At 42.3% G+C, this 27878-nt stretch overlaps 1 protein-coding gene across 1 annotated transcript; it reads right to left on the bottom strand.

The window, feature by feature from the left end:
• Nucleotides 1-217: 217 nt before the first annotated feature.
• Nucleotides 218-26314, bottom strand: lrrc4ba (leucine rich repeat containing 4Ba). The gene is given in 4 exon segments (XM_029437258.1): nucleotides 218-2667; nucleotides 2669-4480; nucleotides 7693-8230; nucleotides 26151-26314. Coding segments are annotated over 3 exon segments (2199 nt in total). The 5' UTR covers nucleotides 7939-8230; nucleotides 26151-26314; the 3' UTR covers nucleotides 218-2526.
• Nucleotides 26315-27878: the final 1564 nt, after the last annotated feature.

Below are 27878 nucleotides of genomic sequence, written 5' to 3'. Positions count from 1 at the left end.
CGATGACATTCAGGAAAGCGCAGAGCGAGTGTGATTGAGCTTGTAAACCAGAGCAGGTCCTTTCCTGTCCCCCTGTGCAGAAAAAGAGGACCCAGTGCTGACCATTTCACATTCGCTATGTCTCATCTCAAGCAGAGCCAAAGGGATACAAACAGTGATACTACAATTAAAGTTGATTTGAACAAAATGGAAAGGAAAACAAAAAAAAGCCACCAAATTTCACAGACTTCAACTGCCATTTTATGTGCCAGGTTTTTTTAATTTTCAAAGTGACCTCTGCTAACAGAACATCTCTCATAATTATAACCAGTGTAATTAGCTAATTATAATAACAATAACAATATTACAATAAAGATATCACTTGATTTAAAAAAACAGAAAATAATCAAACTAGATAAAAACCCAAAATGAAAAACACTTATCATAATAATTTTGTTTTTTTTAAAAGAGATCTATAAGGTTCTATATTTTTTCATTTAATTGTCCTTTTTCTTTAGAAAAAAATTCTCCCACCACTGTATACTGTACTGTATGTCACCTCCACCTTCTCACTGAACGAGCTTAGCTTACCTTTAAAAATGCTTGGCAATGCCCGTCGTCCATTAAGCTCCCTGCTGCCATGAAATCCACTCATACACGATAACACTGAGATACAGTTGTGAAATAATCCCCTGCAAAGGAGCAGTCTTCATCAAAGGTTCATGTCCTGTCTTTAATGCATGGTAACATGAGGGGTCCTGACTGCTTTAGAAATCAGAGCAGACGAGTCAATGAGTGCTAGACTGAGGAAGCCATTTTGAGGGCCAGGTTATTTCCTGCTGTTGCATGTGGAGTTCACTTAGTAGCACGCTGAGTCCATCCCACTTCCATTCATTAGCCGGAGTCCAACAGGATACATTGATGGAAACAACTTCAGTGTCATATACAAATGAAAAAAAAAGTACTTCTCAGCTATTTGTAGGCACAAATAGTAATAATAATAGTCATATGAATGATAATAATGATAACATGTTAACTAATTAATGTTTCATATCTTCATTGCGATACATTATATGTTGAAACCGAATGTTGAGGGCATGCTAAACTAGCATGTGCAAAGTTTAAGCAGGTACAGCAAAATATTGTTGATCATTAAATGTGTTCATCATAAAATAACCTTTATGCCAAATAAAGCTAAAGCTTGTTATCATTATTACCATTATGATCATTATTATTAATCCTATAGCTACACTGTATACCAAATGATGGAGAGCTGTAGTTGTATTTCATATTTTTCGCAGTAGAGCGTAAAGATCTCCCTTCTCCAATGACCCTGTTTATGTGAATGCGACAGGAGAGGGAAAACACTTTGTGTGGCTACAAAAAAAGTCGAGACCAAAATAAATTCACTCAGACACTTTGCCAGGTTTTTGTTTTAGCTCCCTCTCAACGGTTGCCACTCTCCTACACGTGTCCTTATGCAGCACAGTCGGAGCGGCCATCTTGTTCCACGTTTGGAAAAGTTGTAAGGGAGGGCTACTACAACAGCTGTGTGTACTTCTTTTTTTAAATATATTTTTCAGACGTTGTAGTTTTTCCAGTCAGAAGCTTGATAAAGATTCTTTATAATTTATTTCTTTGAATGAAAATATATTTATGGTATATATAATATGTACTTTCAGTCATTTTTTTTTTTTTATCTCTCATTGTCCTTTATGCCATGATATTTTTCATCTCCCATGAGAAAACACTTTTCTCGTCCTTCAAAGAAGACATTAGTCAGTAAGGTGTAAAAGGGAAAAAAGTGAAAAAAGTGAGAGTGAAACCACCCTGAAAAAACAATAGTTGTTGTTCTGTCTCCCTGTGAAGTACTAGACTGATACGTGTGTCCTGGACATAATCGCTGCAATCCTCTAATTTTGCTTTCTCGGTTTTGTTTTAGTGCTTCCTGGAAACCTGGGACCCTACCGCTCACCCAAACCATTGTTTGTTATTCAGTGTCTCTGCCAAACACTAATCTGACAACATGTTCAATGGCCAATATTATGTCTCCTTCCAAATATATACACTGAATGTGTCTGAAAATATACGAAACAATCTGTTGAAAACCTAGAGAGGCTCATTGAATGTGTATTATTCATAGCTTTCCACTGTGATTGTGGACGGAAATGAAAATAGTTGGCTTGATCTTGGACTTTTGCAAAGACAGGCTGCACAAGAAACTGAATGATTCTGATGTTTGTGGTTTACATTGTATATGTTTGTGTCTGATTTAGTTAAAAAAAGTATGTGCGGATGCTATTGGTGGGACTAGTGTTGATCAGATATCGTACTCTGTCTCCTTCAGTCTTCCTGTCTGCTTCTCTCTGTCAACAGATTGACAACACAAAGCAGTGACTATGTGAAATATAATCTTCTCTGGAATCTGTCCATGATGACAGTAGGCTACAATCAATCTCATATACTTGGTCTCACAGGCTCATTCTGTCTCACTGTCTCTACCAGCATCTCTTCTTTCTTACCTCTTACTTCCATTCTCACTTTTAATCAAATTTGAGTCTCTTGCACATTTTCCTTGGAGCTGCTCTTAAAAAGCAGAGGCTCATTCTGGCTTTTCCCCATAAGGCCTTTCAGAGAACTGTGGAGGCCCAACTGGGGCAGGGGCATAGGGGAGGGCAGGGTGACCACCTGTGGATGTTCCTCCACTGGTTGGAACCTGGGAACAGGATATGGACGTGTTCTGAGACTGGGAGCACGGCGAGGGGTTGTTGTTGTTGTTGAGTCCCACGCCTGTGCCCATGCCCAGGCTCATCATGTTGTTGTTGAAGTGATGGGTTTTGTAGTAGTGGTTGAGATGCTCCGATCGGGCCAGGTTTGGCAGGTTGACTATCTCTGGGTGGTGCAGCCTGAGGCTCTGGCCCCCTCCAATTCCACTGCTTCCGCTCTGCGTCACCGTGGAGCCTCCTGAGATGCCGCTGCCCCGACCGCTGGCCCCGGCCCCCAGCTCATCCTCCACATTGATGATCTCGATAGCGCGAGCAGGGCCATGGTGTTTATGCAGCTGATGCTGCTTTCTCAGCTTGTAGAATACCACCAACATCACCGCTGCCATGAAGGTAATGGCTACGAAGCAGCCAATTATGATCTTGGTGGTCTTCATCACATCGTCCAGGCCTGAGAAGCCTGGCTCAGTGATGGGCACAGTGAACGTGGGTCGGGTGGCCCGAGGGGAGGAAGAAGACCAGCCGGCTGACAGAGAGGAGGCTGTGGTAGGAACACCATCTGGCCACAGGTGGCCCGAGGGCGTGGGGCCAGGGTGAACACGGATATATGTCTCATTGGTGGCTACTAATGCAGAGTCTTCATCTCCTGGGGTCTCCACTGTTTCCACTGTGACTGTTGTAAAGTAGGTGTAGTTGACACTGGCATCAGCAGCGGTGACATTGAGGACAGCAGTTGCCGTGGTATTGCCAGCAGCATTGGTGACCATGCAGGTGTACTGGCCCGTGTCACGCAGGGTGACATTCGTGAAGTTCAGTGTGCCATCATGCAGGACGGATATCCGCACCCGGTAAGAGCCATGGGTCATTAGAGTGCCATTAGGGGTGATCCAGTTGACAGATGTTGTGGAGGTGCTTGTGCGACACTTGAGCTCAGCAGCCATACCCTCTGTGACATTGAGGTCTGTAGGTGGCTCCACAATGACTGGTGCATAGCAGGTGAAGTGGCTCTGGTCAAGCTCTCCAATGTACTTGCCTTTTAAGAATGGGGGAGCATGGCAGCGCGCACAGCAGGTGGTGTTGCTGGGCACCGTCTCTTTCAACCACCAACTAAGCCAAAGGACGTCACAGTTGCAGATCCAGGGGTTATGGTTAAGGTGTACCCTCTCCAGCTGGTGAAGGGGCGTGAAGAGGTCATGAGGCAAGGAGTGCAGGGAGTTATGGGACAGGTTTAGCTCTTCCAGGCTTTTTAGGTCATCAAAGGCGTTGCGCTCAATGACGGACACCTGTGAGTGCATAAGCCACAGCTTGCGGAGGGACACCAGGCCCTGGAAGGAACCTGGTCGGATAATCTCCAGTCGGTTTCCTGACAGCTCCAGCTCCTCCAAACGCACGAGGGCTGTCAGTTTGGGAATGTCCTTTAGCCCACACATGCCCAGGTTAAGGTAGCGTAGATTGATGAGGCCAACAAAGGCTGCGTCAGAGATGAAATCCAACTTCTTGAGCTCACCGAGGTCCAGGCGCCTAAGCGAGGGCACACGGTGGAAGGCATAGCCTGGTAGAGTTTCAATGGGGTTGTTGCGCAGCCACAGCTCCCGCAGCTTGCTGAGGTACTCAAAGGCATGTGATGGCACCAGTGTGAGGCGGTTGTCGAAGAGCTCCAGTGTGTTGAGGTTGGGGAGGCCATTGAATGCTCCGACTTCAATCTGACGGATCTGATTCTTAGAGAGCTGGAGAATCTCAAGGTGCCTCAAGTGCTTGAAAGTGTCTGACTTGATAACCTGGAGGGACAGATAATAATGAAGTTAATATACAGCATGTATAATGATTTATGTAGATAACAAACATATGTTTAAGTGTTTGTTTGTGTGGTTACATTTGACAAAGGAAGGTTTTGGATAAAGTAAAAAAGTGGACCATAAATTGTGAACATTCTGAAGTTGACTCTTTGCTGTTTTAATGACAAACTAAATACTCTAATACTGATACATCATTTATTCATTTTAGATGGTATGGATGAGCAAAACATTACAAAACAAAAAAACAACATTGTCAATTAATGATTCACAGGCACAAATATGGCTAAATGCATGTTTAAATAAATAAACTGTGTACATATGAATAATTCATTGTTCTGCCTATAATGGTAACAGCTGACCTTTCCACCCTAGTGATTATTGCTGCTGCCTGTGGGCTTTCCATTGACTGCAGGGACACCAGCGAGTTAAACATATGCGTCTTACAGCCTGCATTTTGGTTCCAAGGGTCAGCCTGGACTCCATATTGGAGATTCTATGTTATCAATAAAACAATATGCATCAGATGATGGACTGAGAGTTGTACTGTCTCAATAAGCTTTCCCTGAACCGCCTACAAAGGGTCCAGAGTTCAGGATTAATTTTAAAGTTCATGTTATCACATATATAGCCCTGCATGGTGAGGCATCTGAGTACATCTCTGACCTGCTCCATTCTTACATCATCAGGAGGTCACTTAGGTCTTCTGACCAGGGCTTACTGGTAGTCCCCTGAGATTGACTGAAAACAAGAGGTGACCATGCATTTGAAGTTGTGGCTCTGACACTGTAAAAGACTCTGCCTACAGACATTTGATCTGCGGTCTCTGTTGACACCTTCAAAAAGCAGCTAAAGACCCATTTGTTTAAACTGGCCTTGTCTCTCTCCATGCTGTCTAGTGTTTGTAATTCATTAATTATGTGTGTATTTAAGGTTTGTTGTTGCTTAAGATTTATTGTTTGTTTCTTTTACTGTTTTTATGGTCTTATTTTTAATCATGTTTATTCTTGTAAAGCACTTTGTGATATTGTTCTATGAAAGGTGCTATACTAAATTAATTTTATTTACTTACTCACTTGAGAATAACGGCTTTACGCTAAAACCCATATCCCTAACTCTAACCTGCTAACGAGCAGTCTTGTCCCTTAGCTCAGAGTTTCACCACCACAATAAATTCTGAGACCTACGATCATGGCGCGGCACAGCTTGTGGGCTACTGATGGTGAAAGATTCTCACACTTTATTTGTAGTTCAATGCTTATATTCAACAAACAAAAGTGCATGTTAAACACTTGATTTCTTCATGAAGCACTAGGATAAACCTACTGTACGCCCTGTCCTATTCTTGACCTTATTTCAGTGCCTGCTCCAGGCACTAAAGTGCTTTTCACACTGTCGTTTCAGTGAGACTTTCTACTGCCACATTATAATCCCTTGATAATTAGCTGATTATCAGTGTTGGACTATTCACATGAAGCTTCCCCACAAATCACCACGGAAGACAAAACTATGAAACTATGTGAACACATTTTTAAAACTGTCTAAATATTTTTGCGAGATGTTTTTCTGTAGCGACACATCATTCTGAAACAGTGGGCGCTACTGGGCCGTGGACAGCACACACTGTCATCGGTGCGGCCCAACGGGAGCTCAGTTGGCGAAAAGGCAAAGACACACAGCAAGTGAGCGAGACTAAAAGCCTCTTAATTCTCTGATTGTTTGAGATTTGTGTGGCCAAAGCCCTCTGTAAGACACACGAATACAGGCCATTGCCTCCTCTGTATGTAGAGCAGGAGCGTGGGGGTGAGGGGGGGGGGGGGGATAGGCAAAGAAGGAGAGAGGGAGGGGCGGAGATGTTAAGAGGGGGTGGGAGCTGTCAAGGCTTTACTCTCAGGGTACTCAGTGAAGGAAAAAATAAGCCAGAGAATCTAGGATGCCTTCAGGTGTTAAAACATTTTTAGATTTTTAATCATTTCAAGTGGGGCTGCAGGATACAACACAACGAATATCCTTATTATTTCTTTAATTTGTCTTTCATGTGAACAGCAGCTCTTCAAACCTCACATACCAAATCATGCGGCATAATGTTCCATTTATGCTCTGTTAACATCACATAATCTTTCATAAGATATTTTCTACGAGGAATAGGGGGCCTCAGAGTGCTCTGTCCAACGCACATGATGAAAGATGCACTGGACAATTTTAACAATGTTTTTGATACTCGTCACTTTTCATTAGAGTAGATAAAATGTAGTGGAAATGAATTTAAAATCTCAAAAGAACAAAGCACTGCAACAAATGCTGCTGCAAGGAGAAAAATCAACCAACTCTGTTTATAAATGTAGAGATTCATGTGCTTTGTATCGATGGTCTGTGGTTAAATGATCTTCCCTCGCAGCTGTAAAGCCACATAACGCTGTCTAGGGACTCTAGATAAATTGGTAATGCATACAAAAGGCAGAACGGTGTCATGAAAATATGCCTTGCCTTTCAATTCATAAAATATTCCCTCCGTTCAGCTGAAGCTTAAGTGCTTTTTTTCTACCATTATTGCCGTTGACGTTTCTGTCTTTTCTCAGAACTAAAGTTTCCAAGAGAAAACCTGCATCAACAAGTTAATCCAAACATCCACAACTGGCTGCAATGGAAATGTTCCCTTTGAATATGGACACAAATAAAATGCAAGTGTTAATGACACATGTAACATATGTCTCTGTGTGAATTTAGTTGCGTATGTGTGCTCCTTAAATCTGCTATCTAGGATTTGTCTCTTCAATAATAACTATATAAACAGCAACAATGATAATAGATGAAAGTCAATAACTGATGTGTCAATATGTACTGAAATGATAAAATGTGTGTTTTTACTTATGGTGTGAACCATGATCCAGTTGGTCATCATTATATGAGGAACAACCAGCAGTTGGGGGAATAAAAATAAATGAACAACCATTATTAATATATTACTTGTTGCAACCCACAGTGATACATATTATACATTTCTTTATTTTTGGGAACTAAAAGATGAGTTTGTTGGTAGAGCAACATCTGTATATTATGTGCCTCTGTGATATTTATATACAAAACGTTTGTTATGACGTTCATGCAAAGCATCGTGTTTGACATGCACAACACAAATCAACACTGACATGACATGATTTGACCTGATGAGTGACTTCCCGTGAGCCATTATTTACCTGTATCGAGTTCTCCTGCAAGTTGAGGTATCGTGTGTTGACTGATATGCTTTCAGGTACCTCATCCAGATTTTGCCTGGTGCAGATGACTCGGCTGGCCTGGTTGGAGCAGGTGCAGAGGGAGGGGCAGGAAGAGGCGGCTCCCACCAACTCCGGCCCAGGGAGGAGGAGCCGCAGTAGCAGCTGGACCAATAGAAAGAGGAAGGGGGAAGGGCCGGAAAGGCAGGTCAGCGTGGCGATGCGCATGGCAACTGGGACATGACCCTGCTCTTTAATCCGAAGGTACAGGTGAGGTGACTCCACGCTTGTGGATTCGCAAGAAAATGTTTATTTTGCCTTTGGTCCTCCAGTGGCAATTTGTTCTTTCTAATTCCGCATCCTCTGAGATGTTTTTTGTCCTCTGCCAATCTCTGTATTTTTTCTTCTTGCTTTTTGAACATAGAAATATGCAGATAAACAGATGTTATTCCCTTTTTTTCTCGTGTTGTCTGGGGATTTGAGTGAAGCTCTTTGTGAAGTGAGAAGAACCCAGGAGTTACTGTGAAAGAACAAAAGAGAGAGAGACAAAAAGAGAGTGTGAGAGTGAGAGAGAGAGAGAGAGAGAGAGAGAGAGAGAGAGAGAGAGAGAGAGCAGATATTAGAGACAGAACACGGACTGCGCTTTGTGGTTCCACCAACAGAGAGTGAATAGAACAAATACTAGGTAGACATCTACAGTATAGCTTATCATGGGAGGGATTGTCAAAAAATCTTTGAGAAGCATTAGAACTTCTGTGTTACTGCTCATATCAAATCCCATATAATCCCTGAGCAGACATTTTGTCAGAAATCAAATCCTTACACCCAGGGCAGGTGGAAGCCGATTTCTGTAATTAATGGTTCAAGGAGGTAGTACAGAAATATGGAAACTTGCGATGAAAAGTAGGACGACATTGTGTTTCTTTCTTTACTTGACTGCATTGAGCATGTAAACATGAATGAGTCAGAAAGATATCCATTTTTTAAACATTGGTATAATAAACAATTGAGCACAATCACAAGGAAACAGTAAAGCCAACATTATTAGGGAGCGTAAACATAAAAAATATTGGAATTATTTTCATTATCAGAAGTTTTTTTAATTAATCGATTAGTTATATAGTCAACATGATCTTTGCACTCCTAAACAAAACATATTTTCTGCATCAATCAAAAACTCTCTGGGGGAGAAGCACTAATGAGGAAACCCATGGCTCAAATACTTCTGGGTTTAAAACTAAAATTCCCTGTTTACAAAGTGTGAAACAATGTTGGATTGTTGGATTAGAGGGCAAATGAACACGTGTTTGTAATAGCAGATGATGGAAGGAGTGAAAGAAAAGAGAACTTCCTCTGTGACAGGAAGCAACAGGGTTTATGAGACATGTGGTCTTGAGTTTGAGAACCATTAATAACACCCCTGGTGTGATATAGAGGCTTCCAGTCATCTCAGCAATGGTCTCATTTGTTAACGTTAATTAGACTGAGGTATAACAATTACAATACGCCAATATACTGATGTTTGAACATGCTTTTCTAAGCAACTTTCAGCAAAATCATACTCATCAAAGCAAGTCCCAAACCTGGAAAACAATAAGAGACTGAAGTAAGCAGTGGCACTTTTTTTTGTGGTAGCATCGACGCAGTGGCGGGACGAAAATGCTAATTCCATTCCTGTGCGAGCACAGCATTGCATGCTCCAGGGGCTGAAGAATGGTAGTGAATGGTGCAGTCTACATTAACACTAATAGATGGCCAGCTCAAGTCAGGCTCAACCAGCCTGAAGAGGCAGAGAGCCTCTCCTTCCCTCTGCAGGTTATTTAGACCTGACTAACCTTAATAAGGGCATCCAGCAATCTAGATACAGTTATTAATGATGATGGTTGTAATGATGGGACTTTGACACGCAAACTCATTTGACACGTTGAGCATCCTTACTTGGCAGTAAGAAAGGAGACAGGGGGGAAGAGACAGAGACAGAGAATGAGAAGGGGAGAAGGATTATTAATCTGATAGATGACTGTATGGCTGCAGGCAGAGAAGGGAATTATCAACACTACAGTAATAGATGAATACTGAACAGCTGCAGAGAGCAGAGCGGACCAGAGAAAGAGAGAGAGAGAAAGAAAGAGATGGAGATGGAGACAGATGGAGGGAAGGTTGAGTGAAAGGGATGATGAGGGATCAAGACCCAGAGAGAGGTATAAATAGTGGGAAGAGCAGAAAAGAGATCAGTAGTAAAAGAAAGTGGAATAGGAGAAATAGGTAGGGAGAGAAGAAGAGATACATTAATATTAATAATCTCTCACTGAGAGAGAGAGAGAGGGGGGGGGGGGGGGGGGGGGAGGGGGCTCAATAGAGAGATGAATATAAAACAGACAGAGATGGAGGGAGGGGAATGACAACACAGAGACGCATAAAACATGGAGCGATGGAGAGATGGAGGCAAAAGACAATACAGAGGGAGGAATATGAAACAGGTGGAGATGTAGAGGAGGAGAGAGAGGGAGAAGGAGGAGAGGTGGGGCTGAATGTGTGGGTGGGGGCGAGATTGATCAATAATGCGTACGCAGTAGTTCAATGACATTAAAACACACACACAAGGACACTATGATAAATCATATCGGCAGCAGCATCTTGGAGCATAGTGGGACGACGACTGCGACTGCAAAATCAGGCAACAGTGCAACCGTCATCGGGAACGGCGGTTTGTGATGCCCTGCAACTGCTCCTCATCCGTATCTCAACACAGATGGCGGCACCAGCAGATAAAGAGGCACTCAAGTGTTATTTTTGGATCGACTCTCACCTTTTTATGTATTTTAATTTCCAGCCACCTTTATTTTTTTTCTTACCAGCTTGAACTAAGTGCCAGTGCTATTTCAGGTAGACAGCATCTAAGCAGAGTCGAAAGGTGCAACAACAACAAAAAAAGTGAGCCGGTGGAAGCTGAGGCTGAGGTTAAGGTGGTAGCTCAGATGTTGGGCTGAGGTGGTGAGCGAGAGTCCATAGAGGAGACTGAGACTAGTTGGAGCTGACAGCTGGTTAGAGGCTGGTTGATTGTATTCTGCCTCACTGCTGTCACTATCCACATGTTACAATAGTCTCTACCTGTAACTGTCCCTCCTCATCCTCTCGCTCTTCTTCCGTTCTCTATTTCCCTTTCCTCCCCCGATCTCCCATCTCCTTCTATAAAAGTAGGAACACTCTCTTCCTCTCTGCAAACTCCCCCCCCCCCCCTTCTCCCCTCCCAGCTGCCTTACACCTCCTTCCTCCCTACTACTACTTATTTTCTGGACTTCCATGCGCCCCCCCCCCCCCCTCCCACCGCCCATGTCCAATGGTGGGGGTAAACGCTGTATTGACCTCGCAGTTTGATGAAAGTTTATCTTTCTGATGCATGTTAACCCTTACCCCCCCCCCCCTCATTCTCTTTCCACTGCACACAAGCACACTGCAGCTTCCTTTCCCCCTTTTGCTCTCTCTGCATTCAAATCTTAGCCAACAGAGTTACCATGGTTACCTATTCACCACAGTCTCCCACTCAGTCCAGCTGTATCCCACCAATTCCACATCAACCCCTCTCCTCCGCTTCCTCCTCCGTCATTAGCACCCTATACACACTCATATACAAAAGGCACGAACCAAACATGAGTATGAATGACATCAACACTGCAAAAAAAACCATGAGGCGGCATTACAGCCGGCCGCATTATTGTTTCTAGCTCTGACGATGATGATTTACAGTGAAGGTGAATACACTTTAATTTGTCCTGTGTGTCGCCACAAATGACAAGTACCCACAAATCACCAGTGCAAAGGTCAGGGTCATCTCTCCTGAGTGATAATTAAGTGCTAGAATAAAAAGTAAGTACACTGACATTCTGGCAACTAAAACAAATACATTTTATTTAAAAAGTAAAATTGTAATTAAAGGGCTATACCAGTGTTTTTAGCTCCTTCAAGGCCCTGACAGCCTGTTTTCTAAATCAGCCTTTTACTACACAACAAGTTAGGGTTAGGGTTGTATGTGCAGAGTTCGACACAAGAAGCCTGTTTTCATATAGATCTATACTCACCTTAAATCTCAGTTTAAAAATGTAAATATAAACATGATTTTGTGACATAACAACTAGTTTAGAAATGGATCGATACATTTTCATGAAGCCTACTGATTAACTTCAATAAAGTAAGGGACAACTTCCAGCAGGAGTTACACTTTTAAAACTAAGCACATGTGCATATTTAAGTAATGAAGCAGTTGATTTTTTTTTTGGAAAGACCACACAAGTATTTTTCATGCTGTTTATCTTAATACATATCTGAATGGAGTCTAACGTTGAAATGTCGCTTATTTAACACAAATATTTAAATATTTAAGATTGAACTAAAAACATCCAATGAACGTTATGCAGTTTAAAACTTTTAGATTACTTTTTTCCCCCTAGAGCTCCAGGCATTCATTATTTTTCATTCGTGTTCGGTTTAAAAATGAATTCTCATATGAAAATAAACGTTGTTGTGTATTCCATCACAGTGGACATCAAGTCTGCATTTACTTATTCGAGTTACATCATCACGGATTTGTGATTTGCAAGCTCAGATTGTCGACACTGGGACGGACTACACACTGTACTGCAACTCAAACAGGTAAATGTGTTTCTGAAATAAATGGATTCTTGAAACATTCAAATGACATGGTTAGTTGGAATGTAATGTATAAATAATTGGTAGTGGGTGGGATAAAACATGCTAAACTACTAGTAAAATCCTTTAAATGTATAATGTTTAAAGATATATATATAATTCATGATTTTTTTTTCCCCTTTTAATTGTCGACCCAGAATTCCTCTTAAACTTTCCCTTGAGCTTCAAAGAGTAGCTTCAAAGTTAAATAAAACATGTTCCTACTCTGTTGGACAGCATTACATATACAGTATAGTCTCTGTTCTATCAAATATTAAAATTCAAGACCAATCTTTTAAAGCTGCATGATTCCATCAAATAAAGAAATCTAGATTCCCCGTGCAACATTTCACACTTACAGTACTTCACTGTAATTCAGTCTGACATATTTGATATGTTTTGGATCTCGGTGGAATTTAAAATCAAGTTTTTTTCTTGCATCTGAGCAATGCTTGGTTGCCCTGTATGCTTCACTTGCCAAAGGCTTCATTGGGTTGAAGAGGTTAAAAGACCCCTATCTTCATGTTTTTGATCCAAGCTGCAATGCAATGTATCCTGGGACTTTTACTTCATAAAGATTTATGTCAGCCTCTAAAGGTTGGGTAATTGAGTTAATAAATTTGATCCTCCTGTACATCTCTACCTGTGACCACAGAGCCATGATGTAAGAGGGGAGGGTTGGGAAAAGAAGTAGGGATTTTGCTTCTTTCTCCAATAGAAGCAAGTTATCATCGGTCTAGTATAACGACAATAACTGGACTGTGCAGCAGACACTTTTCTAACGGATACAAAGAATGAGATTTAGGCGCAGAGATAACCAGAAAGATGTGCTGACAGTCGAACAAGCGGCCATTCGAACAGACAGGAGTGCGCTCTTTCTCTCCGGTGTCCTGTCTGCACATCAGCGTGGAGGCACATCAATAATGACTCGGCACACACCAAGATGGCAGCCCATGCAGCCAACGAGAAAAAAAGAAAAAAGAAAGAGAAAAGCTCATCATGTCGGTTGTGTGCGGAGGGAATAGAGCCATGACCTTTCCTGATCGCGGTGACATCTCGGCAATCAGGGTTGTGCCTGTGAGGCTTTAAGACAGTGGAAAATCTGTTCTCACACACCCCAATTTCTGGGACAAGGAAGTAATTTAAAATAATAACCAAGACAGATTTTATCCCAAACAGCAAGTTTACTGTACCACAGCTGCTGATACTGCTCTTATATGTACTAGACATGGTGTTTCGTGTCAGCTGTCAATTTACTGAATCAATTTAATCAATTCACGTTTTTATTACAATTCAGCTAGCATTGATCCATGTCTGCTCTGATGGACAATATCAATATTGATCAACAACAATATGAAGATCTTAATCTGGGCTCATTTCAATTATTCAATTCCACAGAAAGCAGTTATGTTCTTGTGTTTCAGTGAGGTTTAGTGCCCCGTATTCTAATGTAATTGAGGCTTTACCACCCTGAGGAAAATAAAACTCTGAGGAAAATTGGCTCCTTCGATCTAAACAGCATCAATAACAGATACCAATAAAAAACGATTCAGAAACAGTCTCGCAGAATTTGCAGCACACAAGATGTCTGTAAATAGGAACAATGCTTGTGGTCTAATTGGTTACAACTGGCAGCAAGTTAGTGTAGCGGGGGTGATGAAGAGGGCAAGAGTAAGAACCCAGATCCACCTCCTGCCTTGTTCTCTCCAACCCTTTCCCACTTCAGTATGAATGCCAACAGCGAAGAGAGGATGTCTCCTCACAAACTGACAGTCTTGGCGCCTTGAAGCATCACTAGGGGGCAAAGTCTCGGGGGGATCATCCTCCCTCTTTGTGGAGATTCTTTTGAACTCCATTTGTACGACTACAACACATCTTTTGGGGCTTATGGTCATTTCACTGTGTACCTGGCCTATCCAGTTGTATACACTATGTGAGCGATAGAAGGTATGTATATATCTATATATAGATATATATATATTATTGATTTTATTCAAATGTAATTAAACATACAGGTTTTGAATCAGAGGCTACTTTCAGTTTGGATTTGCACTGAACATAATAATAATAACGTTTTCTCACTTTGCATAATGCTGAATCTTTCTCTCAACATGCAGTAGCTCAGTGAATGTTTACAATGGAGCTAAGGATTAAAACTAAGCTACATAACATAGGTTTATTATCGCCATTTTAGTTGATATGGTGAACGTCAGCAAACCTATCTACACATCCAGTAGATGTGGATCAACATTATCATTCCTTCAGTCGTGTTTATGGTTACATTGCAAACGTAAGTCCAAGTTCTTTAACGCTATGGTTTGGTCTCCACCATCTCCTAAGAATCAAAGCTCAGTCTTACTTTCTCTTAAAATACAGTAGTGAACGCTAAAGTGTTTGACATCCAACAGTCTACCAGGGAGGCATGGACATTTAAAAGTCATTTGACCAGCAGACAAACGTCCTCTAAATACCACATCAGCTCAATCATAATTTCTTAAAGTGATTCAGATTTCCAAAGAAGCTGTCCCCTCTAGTGAACTGCATTTGAACACAAAGCGTCAAACCAAATTAGTCTCATCTCACTGCTTCTTATTAGAAGGGAATATGACGGACCACAATACAATCAAGTAAGAGGCTGCAGTGAGGTCTTTCGCTTTCCCAGACGTTAATTTCTCCAGGCCTTTCAGGGCCGAAGAGGAGCTGCTCTATCACAAGTGTGATCTCCATGCTGCACAGCTCATAAGAAGCAGACACATTTAGGATATGATAAATCAATGCTAATATGCTACCCTCAGTGTCTGCTAGTTAACATAAAACAACCACTAAATTTTCATTTGGCAGGCCTTCCTCACTCAGCCTGCAATATCTGGTTTTTCCCAACCAGAGAAAAAAGCAGCTGATGCTGAATAACACAGTACACAGAGGCTAAACTAAATATAAACTGTGCCACCTAAGCAAAAAAAAAAAAGTTGAATAATTTAGATATTATTATTTCATTTGTTTCAGCAACCTTCAATATTCATCCTGCTATAGACACAGTTTCACCATAATCAGCCCATGATAACCCATCCAGCATTACATTTCAGCCCCGTCTGCTCATCTAGCCTCATTTTTCCTTCACACTCAGCCCTGTCCTGGTCCCATGGTAGTCTATCACACTTAAAGCTTACACTCTTCACAGACACTTATAAACATTTAAAGCATTTGACTAACCGCCAGGCAAAATTGACTTTGGGATGAAAGACCAGGGGGCTTTTAAAAAATGAAAAGGAAAACTCTGCATCAGGACACAGAAGCCCTAATTTAATGGAAAACCCAAAAAAAAAAAAAGCAGTTTTATTCTGCAGAGGTAGCCGAGTCACGCAGAGGGTTTTCTCTTTTTAATGATCTTGTAGAGGAGATGGGGGTGGGAACACGGGGTTTATGACAGAAGGTGCTTGTGAATAGTTTTTAAATGGGCGGTGGGGGGGACTCCGCTGTGTCGTATTGTGGTTGATGGGAGAGAGGAAGCCCCACATTTCCCTCCCTCTGTCTCCTCTGTCAGCCTCCTCCACAGTGTTTATCCTCCCACCCCATGGCACTGAAAGAAAGCTGGATGAGCACTGGCCTTGCTGGTGAATAAAGCCCTGACACTCACACACGCACACACGCACGCACGCACGCACGCACGCACGCACACACGTTCAGACGTTAGATGTTAGTACAGGTGAATCAATGATGCCAGTCGATAACTCCCCCCTTGACAGGGATTTAAGGACAGGAGTGTGTAATGCCAGCACGCTACCAGATTCAGGTGAAAACACCACTATTGTACTTGTTATTGATTACTTTCTTCTCCTATTGCACACAGTGATTTCCCAAGTATAAATGTATGTAGAGCCTACCGATTGACTCAATCTGTGTGTTTGATATCTGATACCATGTAGTGGCTGGTACATTGCAGTGGGACAAACTAGGATATGGGAGTGGGGGGGATTTCGGTTCAAGTGCGGTTCCTTATTATGACTGATGAAATAAGCCTGCAGTATCAAAAGCTGAATCAGGTCGAAGGAGAAATATGTATCTGCAAGGATGTAATGTCCCACTGACAAACATGAAACTTAGTTTATCTGCATCCTGAGATATGTTTCACTGCAAGGCACAGATATGCAATCTTATGAAACCTTGTGAAGTATAGGGAACACTGTAAAGTCACAATCAAATTGTTTATTCATTTGCAGTATACGAGCCTGTTATCTTATTTGGGCTATATCGTCTGAAAGCACATTTGCTAATTTTCTAACAGGAGTGCATACAAAACAAAACAGTAAAATATTAATTATAATTAAAACAAACACACAATTCTATTTTGGGTAGGTAATTGTTTTAGGCTGTGGATAAAACAGGTGATTGTTAACTATTTTCAGGAGAATAAAGTTGAAGCTTTACAAATTCAATTTGGTTGAAAGAGCAAATAGCTATTATTACATTTTGATGCAGATCCTGGAAATCTTAAACATTTTCTAAAGACATTTTGAACAGTTTATTACTCGTAACAAAAGAAAATCACATATTTCGCACAATTGTGGGTATTTTTCATCAGTTTTGGATGGAAATATGTCCAATTATAGCAACAAAATTCCCATTTACCTGAAAATACCCGCATTAAATTGCATTATAATGGGTTTTAAGAAGATCATACGCTTATAAATAGTTCCTTAAAACATAATCATCATTATCACAAACTTCAGAAGTCAAGTTATTCCCCTCACATTGGTTTCATTATACCATGTTCCTGTTGTAATAAATATGTAGTAAATGCACTTTTAATGTTTTATAATGCCTCGTTACCAGTTGAGCTAATCTCTCATTTTGTACTCCTCAACTGGATGTACAGAAGGTCAATAGAGCTTACGATTGTGTGATAAACTATTAATTAGACAGAAACTCCTCCTCGTTTCCACCCTGTTCACTTATTAAGCTTCTTAATGTCATCTCATGACGGGACATGCAGCCTCAGATGCCTTTACACTCTTACCAATTTTATGTGTTTTTTTTTTTTGCTTCAACAAACTGTTCGGTTCGGTTATTGGAGCAATATCACAATAAGTGCTTATTTTTAGAAAACAGCACAACAGCCTGATGAGGTTTCTTAAACCGGAGCATTCAGCATTCCACATTTTAATCACCACTCATCCTTGTCAAATAGGATATACTGCAGCCCCCTCTGCACTGTATCTGTCTCCTACCTCGTCCTCCCACTCACAATGTCCAAAGACGCGCCGTTGCTCTCATTAGAATGCAGGATGCAGAGAGAAACCATGATCTATTCAGAATTGCTCCTACAGGAGCGGGGACCTCCTCCCCTTCAGAGGGGCCAAGAGCTGCAGATTAAAAGTCACTGTGTTCATCACCCTGCTAAAGCACTCCCATTAACAGACATTACATTACCTACCCCACATGTTCAAATCCCTAGCTGGGGGCTTCACACCACTTGTCATTATGCTGGGATAAAAGTCCTTTTAATGTTAACATCTTCACATTCACTACGCCGGCTTTCAACTTCAAATAAAATCCAGTTATTACTGTCCGTTCAGTGGCGCAGCCTGGTCAGGACGCCGATTTTGTGAACAATTAATCCGTATTTAAGGTTGTTAAGTGTGTTGATACACTCAATTCCTGTGTGCTGAGGAGGAAGCCAAAGCCAGCAGCTAATCAAAATGTCTCTCAGCCATTTACAAAGCAATGTAAACTGCACAATTTTTGGGTTGCTCTAAAACCGTTTCCCAGTGTTTCTGAGCCGAGCGTTTGTTGCTCCCAGCTGTTTTGGAGAGGAGGACTTGGTTCAGCATTTTTGTGTTTCATGCTGCCCTCACTTTCCTTTTTTTTTGTGCTCAGGAGAAAGCACGAGAGAGAGAAAGTATGCTTTCTCTGTGGAGAGGTCAAATTGTGGCGTGTCAACTCTGACTGCATGTGATTGTTTGTGTGTGCATTTGGTGACATTTCTGTGATGAGGTCAGTCTATGCTGAATTCAGAGTGTGTATCCCATGATAGAAGTTCTGTCTGGAAGTACAAGCTGCAGGAATTTGTGTTTAAGTCTACATGCCACGTTTATGAGATAAATTGTGTAGGTTGATTTAAAAAACATTTCCCCAGATTCAGGTTCAAAGATAAAGCTTATATATATATATATATATATATATATATATATATATATATATATATATTGTTTACAAACACAAATAATCCATTGACTTTTCCACATACACAACAGGATGCATTTAAAGGCACAGATCTTTTTCATTTGGATAAAACTGGAGATGTATTTTTCTATCTCTGACACTCCTTGGATTATTGATGCATTAAAGCGATTGTTCTACAATCACTCATGATAATACTGAAGTATATTAGCGGCATAACAATAGTTAGCTGTCAAATTCACATTCTACTTTTAACTAAGCACATATTTGCGTCTGCTGGCTTTTGATTGTCTGACGAAATACTGTCGCTTGTTGTCGTTAGGCAGCCAACTATCACATCTCACATTTCAGAGCATCTCATCAGTACGTGAAATTATCATCACGTCAGTTATATATGTTCCAAAGAAACTGCATTACCATAAATCAATAAAGTGGCAGAACAAATATATATATTCACTCTGATTGAATGCTTTTGGTATATCGGGGGAATCTTTGTATATCATAGTGAAATTAATGTAAACTAATGCATGGAGAATATTTTGCAGCCAAACAAAGAACATGGGGCTGTAGGTGGTTACAGCAATTGCAAATACTTCTACACAATCTCTGAAAATACAAATATTTGACTAAAACACATTGTTTGTGCTATACCAAATGTAATATTCAGCACCATTTTAGAATACAGTTACATTTGTTTGACTCTCTGAAAGAAGCTTTTGAAGCTTTTGATTCTTTATAAGAGTCCCCCTCTTCTGCCTTTATGTTCGTTTGTTTGTGTGTAATGCACTGCTTAAGGGGATTTATAGTTTGCACTATTCAGTTGGTGCAGAGCCCCAGAGTGTGCACTCTTATTATTAAGAATAAATCTAACAGTTGGAGGCTGGTGTGCTGCACATCCACATACCAGGACACAGCTCACTGATGCTCTAATTGGAGCGTGGAACTTGCTTGGTTTCAACAACACTGTGCAACAGCAACACTTTGGAGTTAACAGGCGTCGCTTTTAAAGGTAACACTAAGTCAAGACTCTCTCACTTCCATCAAGAACACACACTCAACCTAACCGCTCCACCTGAGCACAGTAGAAACACACTTGTTTGTGATCAGAATAAGTCATTGCAAGTATAAGTTTACTACTCAAGGTCAAGGTCATCAACGTAGGATTGCACAAGTGGAACTGTGGCCTCCCGTCACGCTACTCATTTTAGAAAAAGACACGCGAACAAATGTGAAACACAGAGGTATTGCAAAGACAACAGTATAATATTATAAATGACGTTGTAATGAATCAGTAACATAATGTTGTGAATGTCTGAATAGACAAGATAACATTAAAAGATATGCAGAAGAAAAGGTTGTGCAACATCAGCATTAATCTGCAGCGTACAGCAACAGATCTCACACTCTAACGCGGCTCGGTGTTTAATTAGGATTTCAGAGGTAAAAAAAAAAAGGGGAATAAACATTCAGACAGTGTGGTGCAACATGTGGAGCAGAGGTGGATACGCTTTAATTATGTGTCCATCTGTCTGTGCATCTCCAGCTCAATGACTGTACACGGCACCTTACGGTTTTATGTCTTTTTAAAAACAAACAAACAACGTGTGCATGCATGCGTGATAAGCAACACACTTCTTGGCCCAATCCAGTCAGGCCTCGCCCCAGCCTTCTCTATGAGTGACACACTGACTAATACACAGACAGATAAACACTCACACTGACAAACACGATAAGGCTTTGACCACGAAACACTGACACGGACTGACTGATGGACGTCTCCATGGAGACCAGTCACCAAGACTGACACAATGTCTCTCGCAGCCGAACACTTTGCCAACTAAATTTAGAGAGGTGAGGGAGAGGAAAGAAAAGGAGAGATGCAGAGTGGAAACACACTGTGCAGCACCAGAATGATTACAAAGTAGTGCTGAAAGATTCCAGTGCAGATCTGGTGTAACGGCCACGTGATCGTCTTCCCTGCCCTTCGATCTGCTTCTCTCACACCTCAGTCTCACCCCATCACTCACACCTCTCCGTCACTTCTTCTCCTCTACACTCGTCTCCTCTTACAATCCCTTCCATCCCTCCTTTCTCCTCCGCGTCTGCTCCTCACTTTGCCACCTTTCCGTTCTTACACCTAAGGCTTGTTTATTTCCACACTTCACCTCCTCTGCTGATTTCTCCACCCTTCTCCTCTCTGCGGGTTCTTCTCTCCTCCCCTCTCTCTCTCTCCTTCGCTCTCTCCCACGCTGTGCGAAATGGAAGCTCTCACAGAGACCTGAGGTTGCCATAGTAACCTGCCATAGTAACCACTCACCATCTTGCGTGTCTCCGTCACGTCGGCGGGGGCTCGGGGCGTCCGCGGCCCTGCTCAGCAGCTCCCAAAGCGGGGCATCAGTTCAGTAAACCCTGCGGTGTGATGGGAAAGTTCCTGGGTCGAATCTGCTCTTGCCTCACAAAACTTCCAAATGACAACTTTTGTGAGCGAAGCGACGACTGATAACTGACAAAACAATTGTTATCCGCAGGTCAGTTTGATGTATTATTAGACATAGGTCACCACAGTCACACAGCGGAGAGGAACATTGGCTCTTAATGCTCCAAAGAAGATTTATGGTTTCCAACTTTCTCAGTGACTAGATCAAATTGGGACTCACTTTGGTAAAGGCAAATCGTACACCATGCAACACCAGTTAACCGCAATGGTTGCAATAGTCCACACAGGGAAATTTGAGCCATGGCACCTCACTGCTGCACCACCCAATCCAAAGCTACCACAAGAGAAAAGTGCAAGAGGGGCAAAATATATAAATAAACTAGTACAACTGAGTCAACACTCTACATATACCGCGGAGAGTCCAGGGAATGGGAAAACAAACAGTGAAGGCATGTACGGGTTCACGTGATGGCACCGAGAGTAATCGTCCTAACCATACACCCGAATCTGTGATTCATCACAGCGATGGCGCCTAGCTTCATTAACTACCTCCTCGGTGGCTCTTAGCGGCCTCCAGGGACGATGATTGTCTCATCGCCCTCTTCTGGAGCCACCATCTCACTATGACATCACCATTGCTGCCCCTAAAAATATGACAACCTCCAACCAGATCCAAAAAGGACGTTTGATTACGTGTCATCCTGTGCAACAGTGTGCCCACGCTTCCCTCCAGGCGTCTCATCGTGATCTCTCAGAGCGCTGTGGAAACCAAACCTGTCTGTGCTTGAATCACAAGGAGTGAAAAAAACAACAAGGAGATGTAAAAAAAAAAAAAAGAAACTGTTCACACTTTGGTCATCAGGGTTATAATTTCATGTTTACTGCTATCTGTTTCTTGCCATCTACTTCATCAATATTTATACTGTCATCATCATCAGCATGCCACTACTGTTGTGCCTCCAGCCAGCGCAGCCAGTCAGTGAGGCAGACAGAGGAAAGGACCCAGCCAGACTCTGCAATGCTGTATTGAGCTCTTATGCCATCACTGACCCGAAACAAACTCCCTCAAGACTCTGTGCCTAGATGCAGCCAAGCCGGCAGTGGCTGCAAAGCAAGGTGGTCACTGAGGCCTGACCGCCATCATTACCCAATCACATTTACTAATACTTAATCTAACCAGGAGAAGATAATATCGCTTCTCTTTGCCAAACTCAATATCAGACACGCACGGCTGACCGCTCTAGCCAGCTCACTTCAAACAGCATAAAGCACCCCGACTGTTTCAGTCTCTCGAGTTACTGATGACTCGCGAGCGGGCAGCTACTTTTGACCATCTTCAAAAACGCATGATCAGATATTTGGCCGAGCACCGCCAGACAGCTCTCCCACGGCGCATTCACAAACTCATGAGGAGGGAGTGGAAGGGAATCGCCTCAGTCCATTTTTCAGGCATCCCTCTCCACTTTAGGTCATGATGAGAATATATTCCTCGGGGGAAATCTCACTATTTCTAATTATATCAATTCAATGGATTATGGCATTCATTTTGTGTCATTAACCATTGCCATTCTTCCAACTATTATTCAATAATTAATGCCCGGACAGTCATCATGATCCCCAAAGGGCCAACACCCAGGCCTGGGCGGGAGACTCAATCAAACCAATCATAGCGAATTATATCCACCGCGCCATCATAGACAGCTTAACATTTCCGCTATGGATGGGTCAGTTCTCATGCAACGCCAGCCCCCTGGTAACTGAGATTCAAATTGTACCATATCATGCGCAAAAACAGAATCTCAGATGTCTGTCCCCAGGTCAGGCATTGAGTGAGCACGTGGCGACCGGCAGCGACATGTGTGATATGATCCCAGTGTCTCAGATGGGGGCTCGTAGTGCTGCATTATTAAGGGACAGCCGGAGGTTGTTCCCACAATTTTCAGCCTCTCGTGGCTGATCAGCGACTCTCCCTTCATCCTTCAACATGTGTACATCAGCAAGTCTTGCAGCCATCAATCAACGACACCCCTGCCCTGTGAAGAGATCGCCGACCAGCTTGCCCTGATTAGAGCAGTTTTAGTGTCATCTATAATCTCTGTCTCTCTCCTGCTCTCCCATACACAGAAATGAGTGTTTGTGCATAAACATACAAGCATGCACAAACACAAACACAACACAAACACACACTCACACAGACACCAAATTTAGGGCAACTGTTACTGTCTTTGCATTCTAATGTAGCAGCAGAGACATCCCTCAGCATTAATGCAGTCCTTTGTCTTTTTAGGTACAGTAAGGGGACGAGGAAAGGCAGACAACACTTAAACCAGATTAAAAGAATCTTGGCTTCAAGTGATGCACATATAGTTGACATTGGGAAATATTTTAGGGGGTAATCATTTATATGCTGGACTCCTCTCGTGCCCTTTCCCACCCCGTGTGTTTGTTTTGAGAGGATTTGCTGTTACTTTTCCACATCTCCTCTGGAAATAATCCGCAATGGCTTCCCAATTCCAACAGCGCTGGAGCAATGGGGGGGCTGAGCATTATCTCAAAGTCACACCTTCCCTCTAGGCCAGGTGTGCAGGTGTAATTTACCATGTCCCTGTTAACCTGCTTGCTTGTTTTCATCAAGCTCATCGGCCATGCATAAGTGGTGTGCCTCGGAAATGAAAGAGCAGCCTGGCCTGATTCCTCAAATGACTGGAATCGCTCAGCCGGTGCTTGATTTGCGAGACAGGAAAGAGTTTCGTGGGACACATGTGACTATGTGTTCAAATTAACGGTTGACAGCTAACATTAGTAGAATTGGTCGAACTGGATATCAGGATATCCTTTCTTGGTTTCTTCTTCAGCTCAGCTGCCGAGTAATAAAAAGACCTGTTGTATATGTCGAAAGGAGGCTCGATGATTTAAACTTTTTTACAGGGCAAACTTAAGAATTTATTTAAATTTGCCAAATGTCTTTCCTGTGATCGACCCCAACGAGGAGCTTGAAGCCACCAGTGCAACAATCTAAACGTGGAGCCTGTTACCGTTGCAGAATCCTTAAGGAGAGAAGAACCTGAATAAAACATTCCACCAGCATCCCAATGACTAATCTGTGTTAACCTTTCCTTGTGAATCATGGCATTGCTCAATTTTTTCACATACAAATTAGGTCAAGAGGTGTCATGACTTTGATCCTTCAGGATTTAAAGGACAGTTGACCAAAGTTGAGCAATATTTTCCCTCTGCATCCAGGACTTTACTAATTCAGTACAGCTTGTCGCTGGTTTTCTCTGCCACCAAATTCCCAAGAACGAAGCTTGTAGGCATTCACATCCCCCCATCCATAAAAAAAACACATCACAAAGGCTGAATAGACCATTTTGTTGTGTTTCTTTTGAGTGGCAGCATTCTCATAAATGGCTGCCTTTTAGGAAACTGGCCCACTTTGAATGTGTTTCTGCTTAGGTAGCTCTTTGGTTGGGGAGTGGGAGGATGGCAGCGACAAAGTTCAAGACGAACAAATTTCACTGACATTTTGGCATCACTTTTGCAGCAGTGAGACATCTTGATATTTTTGAAGCGCTGCCCTGAGCTCGAGGTCCTTGCCTTTAAATGTGATATCATGTGACAAGCCTCTCATGAAGCCGTGCAGTGACTGGTGCTGTTGCATACAGTTCATGATTAGCTTTACAGGGAACATAAAAACTCACCATCCTCTTAAAGTTTTACTTCTGTAGGCCTATTTTGTATCTAATGGAAAGAATAAGCTGTGAAGCAAGGACTCATAAATGGTATGTGTCATGGTCATTCTTGACGGTTGAGAAACGATCGTGTAGAAGTTTACAGGTAAACGTTAAATGTAATATGGGTAAATGAATAAAAATCACGGGACATAAAATGCAAGCAGCAAAACAGAAGTGATTATTCGGCCTGTGGGGATTACAACATATTTAAAATGACACCGGCCATCTGACAGTGATGTGTGGAATAAAGATGTCTTACAGTACTCTTACAAAATTTCTATTAAATTCTTCTTTATCTTTTTCCTTCCTCACAAGCAAATCTGCAAAAACGTGCAGTGTTGGAGGGGTCTTTCAGTGCATTACCCCCCAATCCTTCCTTATTAGATGCCATACATACAGCTCAACATTACAATCCCCCCTCCCTTTCTTGTCTAATCCTGCCCCAGTGCCCCATTTCACCTTCCAACACCCCATTAATAACTTATTCTCTCTATCATAAAACTCAGGAGATCATCCAGCTGGTCCACAGCACACACACTGCCAGCAATCTCCTCCCGCCAGTCCCAGCCCGTTCGGATTGCTCTGAAACACTGCACATTAGCATTCAAATCCTCTCATAACCGTATCATTGTGTTGCAGATAGAGGCAGTAGATCTTCATTCATCAGTCCTAATCTATCTGCTCCTTGTTCTCAGCCGGAGGGGCCCCAGGCTCTGACTCAGAGTTTAACCCACCGCGAATAAGCCGCAAGGTGCCTGCGCATTTTCCTCCGAATCTAGGGTCATCAGCGGGGACCAGCGAGGGGAACTGAACCCAAATACACAAATTAACACTGCAAAAGGGTCCGATTAGGGCGGTTTAATTGAGTATATTTGAGTGAAAGCTGCGCGTTAACCGGATCAAATATTAAGCCCTGTCAACAGCTTGTGCTACAGTGGATGCTCCTCTTATCGCCAAGGTTAGATTAACTTGTATTGACAAACAAAGATAAAAAAAACAAAAAGAATAAACAAAAGACGAGAATATAAGAAAAGTTGTAATTGTACATACGGACCAAATCAGATAATGCAAATCAATTTATTTCCCCAATTTTCTCTCACACACGTCTGACTCGTCATACATGTAATTCCTGGATATGAGCCATGCAGTCTGTGGGGAGGCCTGCACCGGAATACACACAGTATATTATATACACAGTTCACACATCGTATCAGGTCATAAATGCGTATTTCCATTCCAACGCATTTAGTAGTTTGTTGCGCGTGGAACAAAATGCACAAACTGTCCGGACGCGCGCGCACAAACACACGCCAGACAAACAACAGAATCAGAGCTCGTGAATCTACATTTCAACTCTCTGTGTGGATGTCATCGTTAGAAACAGTGAGTGATGAGAGACTTACCTTTATTTTATTATGCTGTGATCAAGTCCTGAAACACATCTTGCTCAACACGCGCTGGTCGGGTACTCCGCGAGCTCTCACCTTCCCTCAAATAACAGCGTATTCCACTGCAGAGCCGCCGCCGACGCTGTCTTCTTCTCCTCTCCCTCCCCTCTCCCTCTCTCTCTTTCTCTCTCCGTCCTCTGTCTCACTCACAGTTTCACCTATCTCTCTCTCTTTCTCCCTCTCTCAGATTGATTCACCCATTCCAAGTGCTGGGCTGCCACCGCTGGTAATGAGAATTGTCTCAGAAATCTTCAGGTGGATGGAAGGACTGGCCGACGGCGAGGGGACGTCACACTGCTGCTGCAGCTGCAGCTGCTGCATTGAATATGGAACTTTTAGAAGGAAGGAACTGATTTGCTCAATATTTATTTTCTTATTTTTCTAATATGCAAAAATATTACAATGACTACTGTTGCAATCTGCAGACATAACACCATGCACGTTGCTAAACAGACCCAGCCAGACCATGGCAACGGGTTATATATTAATAACCCAAAATAAGATGACATAATAAACAAATACATCTAATATAATCATTATAATGATCTTTCTAATTGTTATTACTATAATACGTTAGATGAACCCATCTCCTATGCAGTGCACTACTTTTTTTATCTTCTTTTTTTTTTGTATTTCAATCCAGAGGCACACACACACTTGTCTCCATATGGTCATATAATCTCTATAATATGATGATGGTGGTGTTTACAGCTTGTTACAGGAACATTTGCTGCTTGGACGGTTCCCTTGGCAACGTTCAAGCACACACAGTGCTGAGCCCCACCTGTACAGCACTGCCTCATTGGAGTCCTGCCTGCCATTGCAGCTCTCATCATATATATATATATATATATATATATATATATATATATATATATATATATATATATATATATATATACATATACATATATACGCACAGATATATTGACTGACATGCTGAGATGGATGGAAAGGAGGCAAAAGAGAGGAGAGAGACTGTATTTTACAGAAACAATTTATTTAAAGAGAAATTATGTGATTGAGCTCAAGTAAGAGCAGTTTAGCAGAGACTCCCCATGAGATAAGGGGGGGGGGGGGGTTACATAATTAAAGGGAGAGTGAGGTGAGGTTTAAGGTCAGGTTAAGGTTACATGTGTGATCAGGGTTGAGTTGTCAATCACCTCAGCAGGATATTAGCATGAGGACGTGTGGTTGAGTGTCCATCAGATAGCAGAGGGAAAAAGGGAGGTAGGGAGAAATGTGTGTGTTGGGGGGTGGGGGGCTTTTTCAGACGGGTGATTAGTGCTGGATTGATAACGTTCTATATCGAGACTCAGAGGATCGCTCTCTCACATCCTTGCACCTCAATGCCAGCTCTCCATCACAGGCACGTGTTTTCACACGCACTCCTCACACACGTGTCTTCCCTCCTGCTCTGCCATCTCTCACACACACACACACACACACACACACACACACACACACACACACACACACACACACACACACACACACACACACACACACACACACACACACACACACACACACACACACACACGATTTAGATGGGGAATCAGGTAATGACTGACCCCTACATATTCAGTCTGGCTGCAGCAACAGGGTGGCCAACCTGTATCTCTCTTATTAAACATTGCACACTGCACACTCCGCATGGCCTTGGCTGCCCTTTTCCACTTT

This window comes from Cottoperca gobio, chromosome 8 (genome assembly GCF_900634415.1).
Source record: "Cottoperca gobio chromosome 8, fCotGob3.1, whole genome shotgun sequence".
In the NCBI taxonomy this organism is placed as follows: domain Eukaryota; kingdom Metazoa; phylum Chordata; class Actinopteri; order Perciformes; family Bovichtidae; genus Cottoperca; species Cottoperca gobio.
This window is presented reverse-complemented; position numbering and strand designations above follow the sequence as displayed.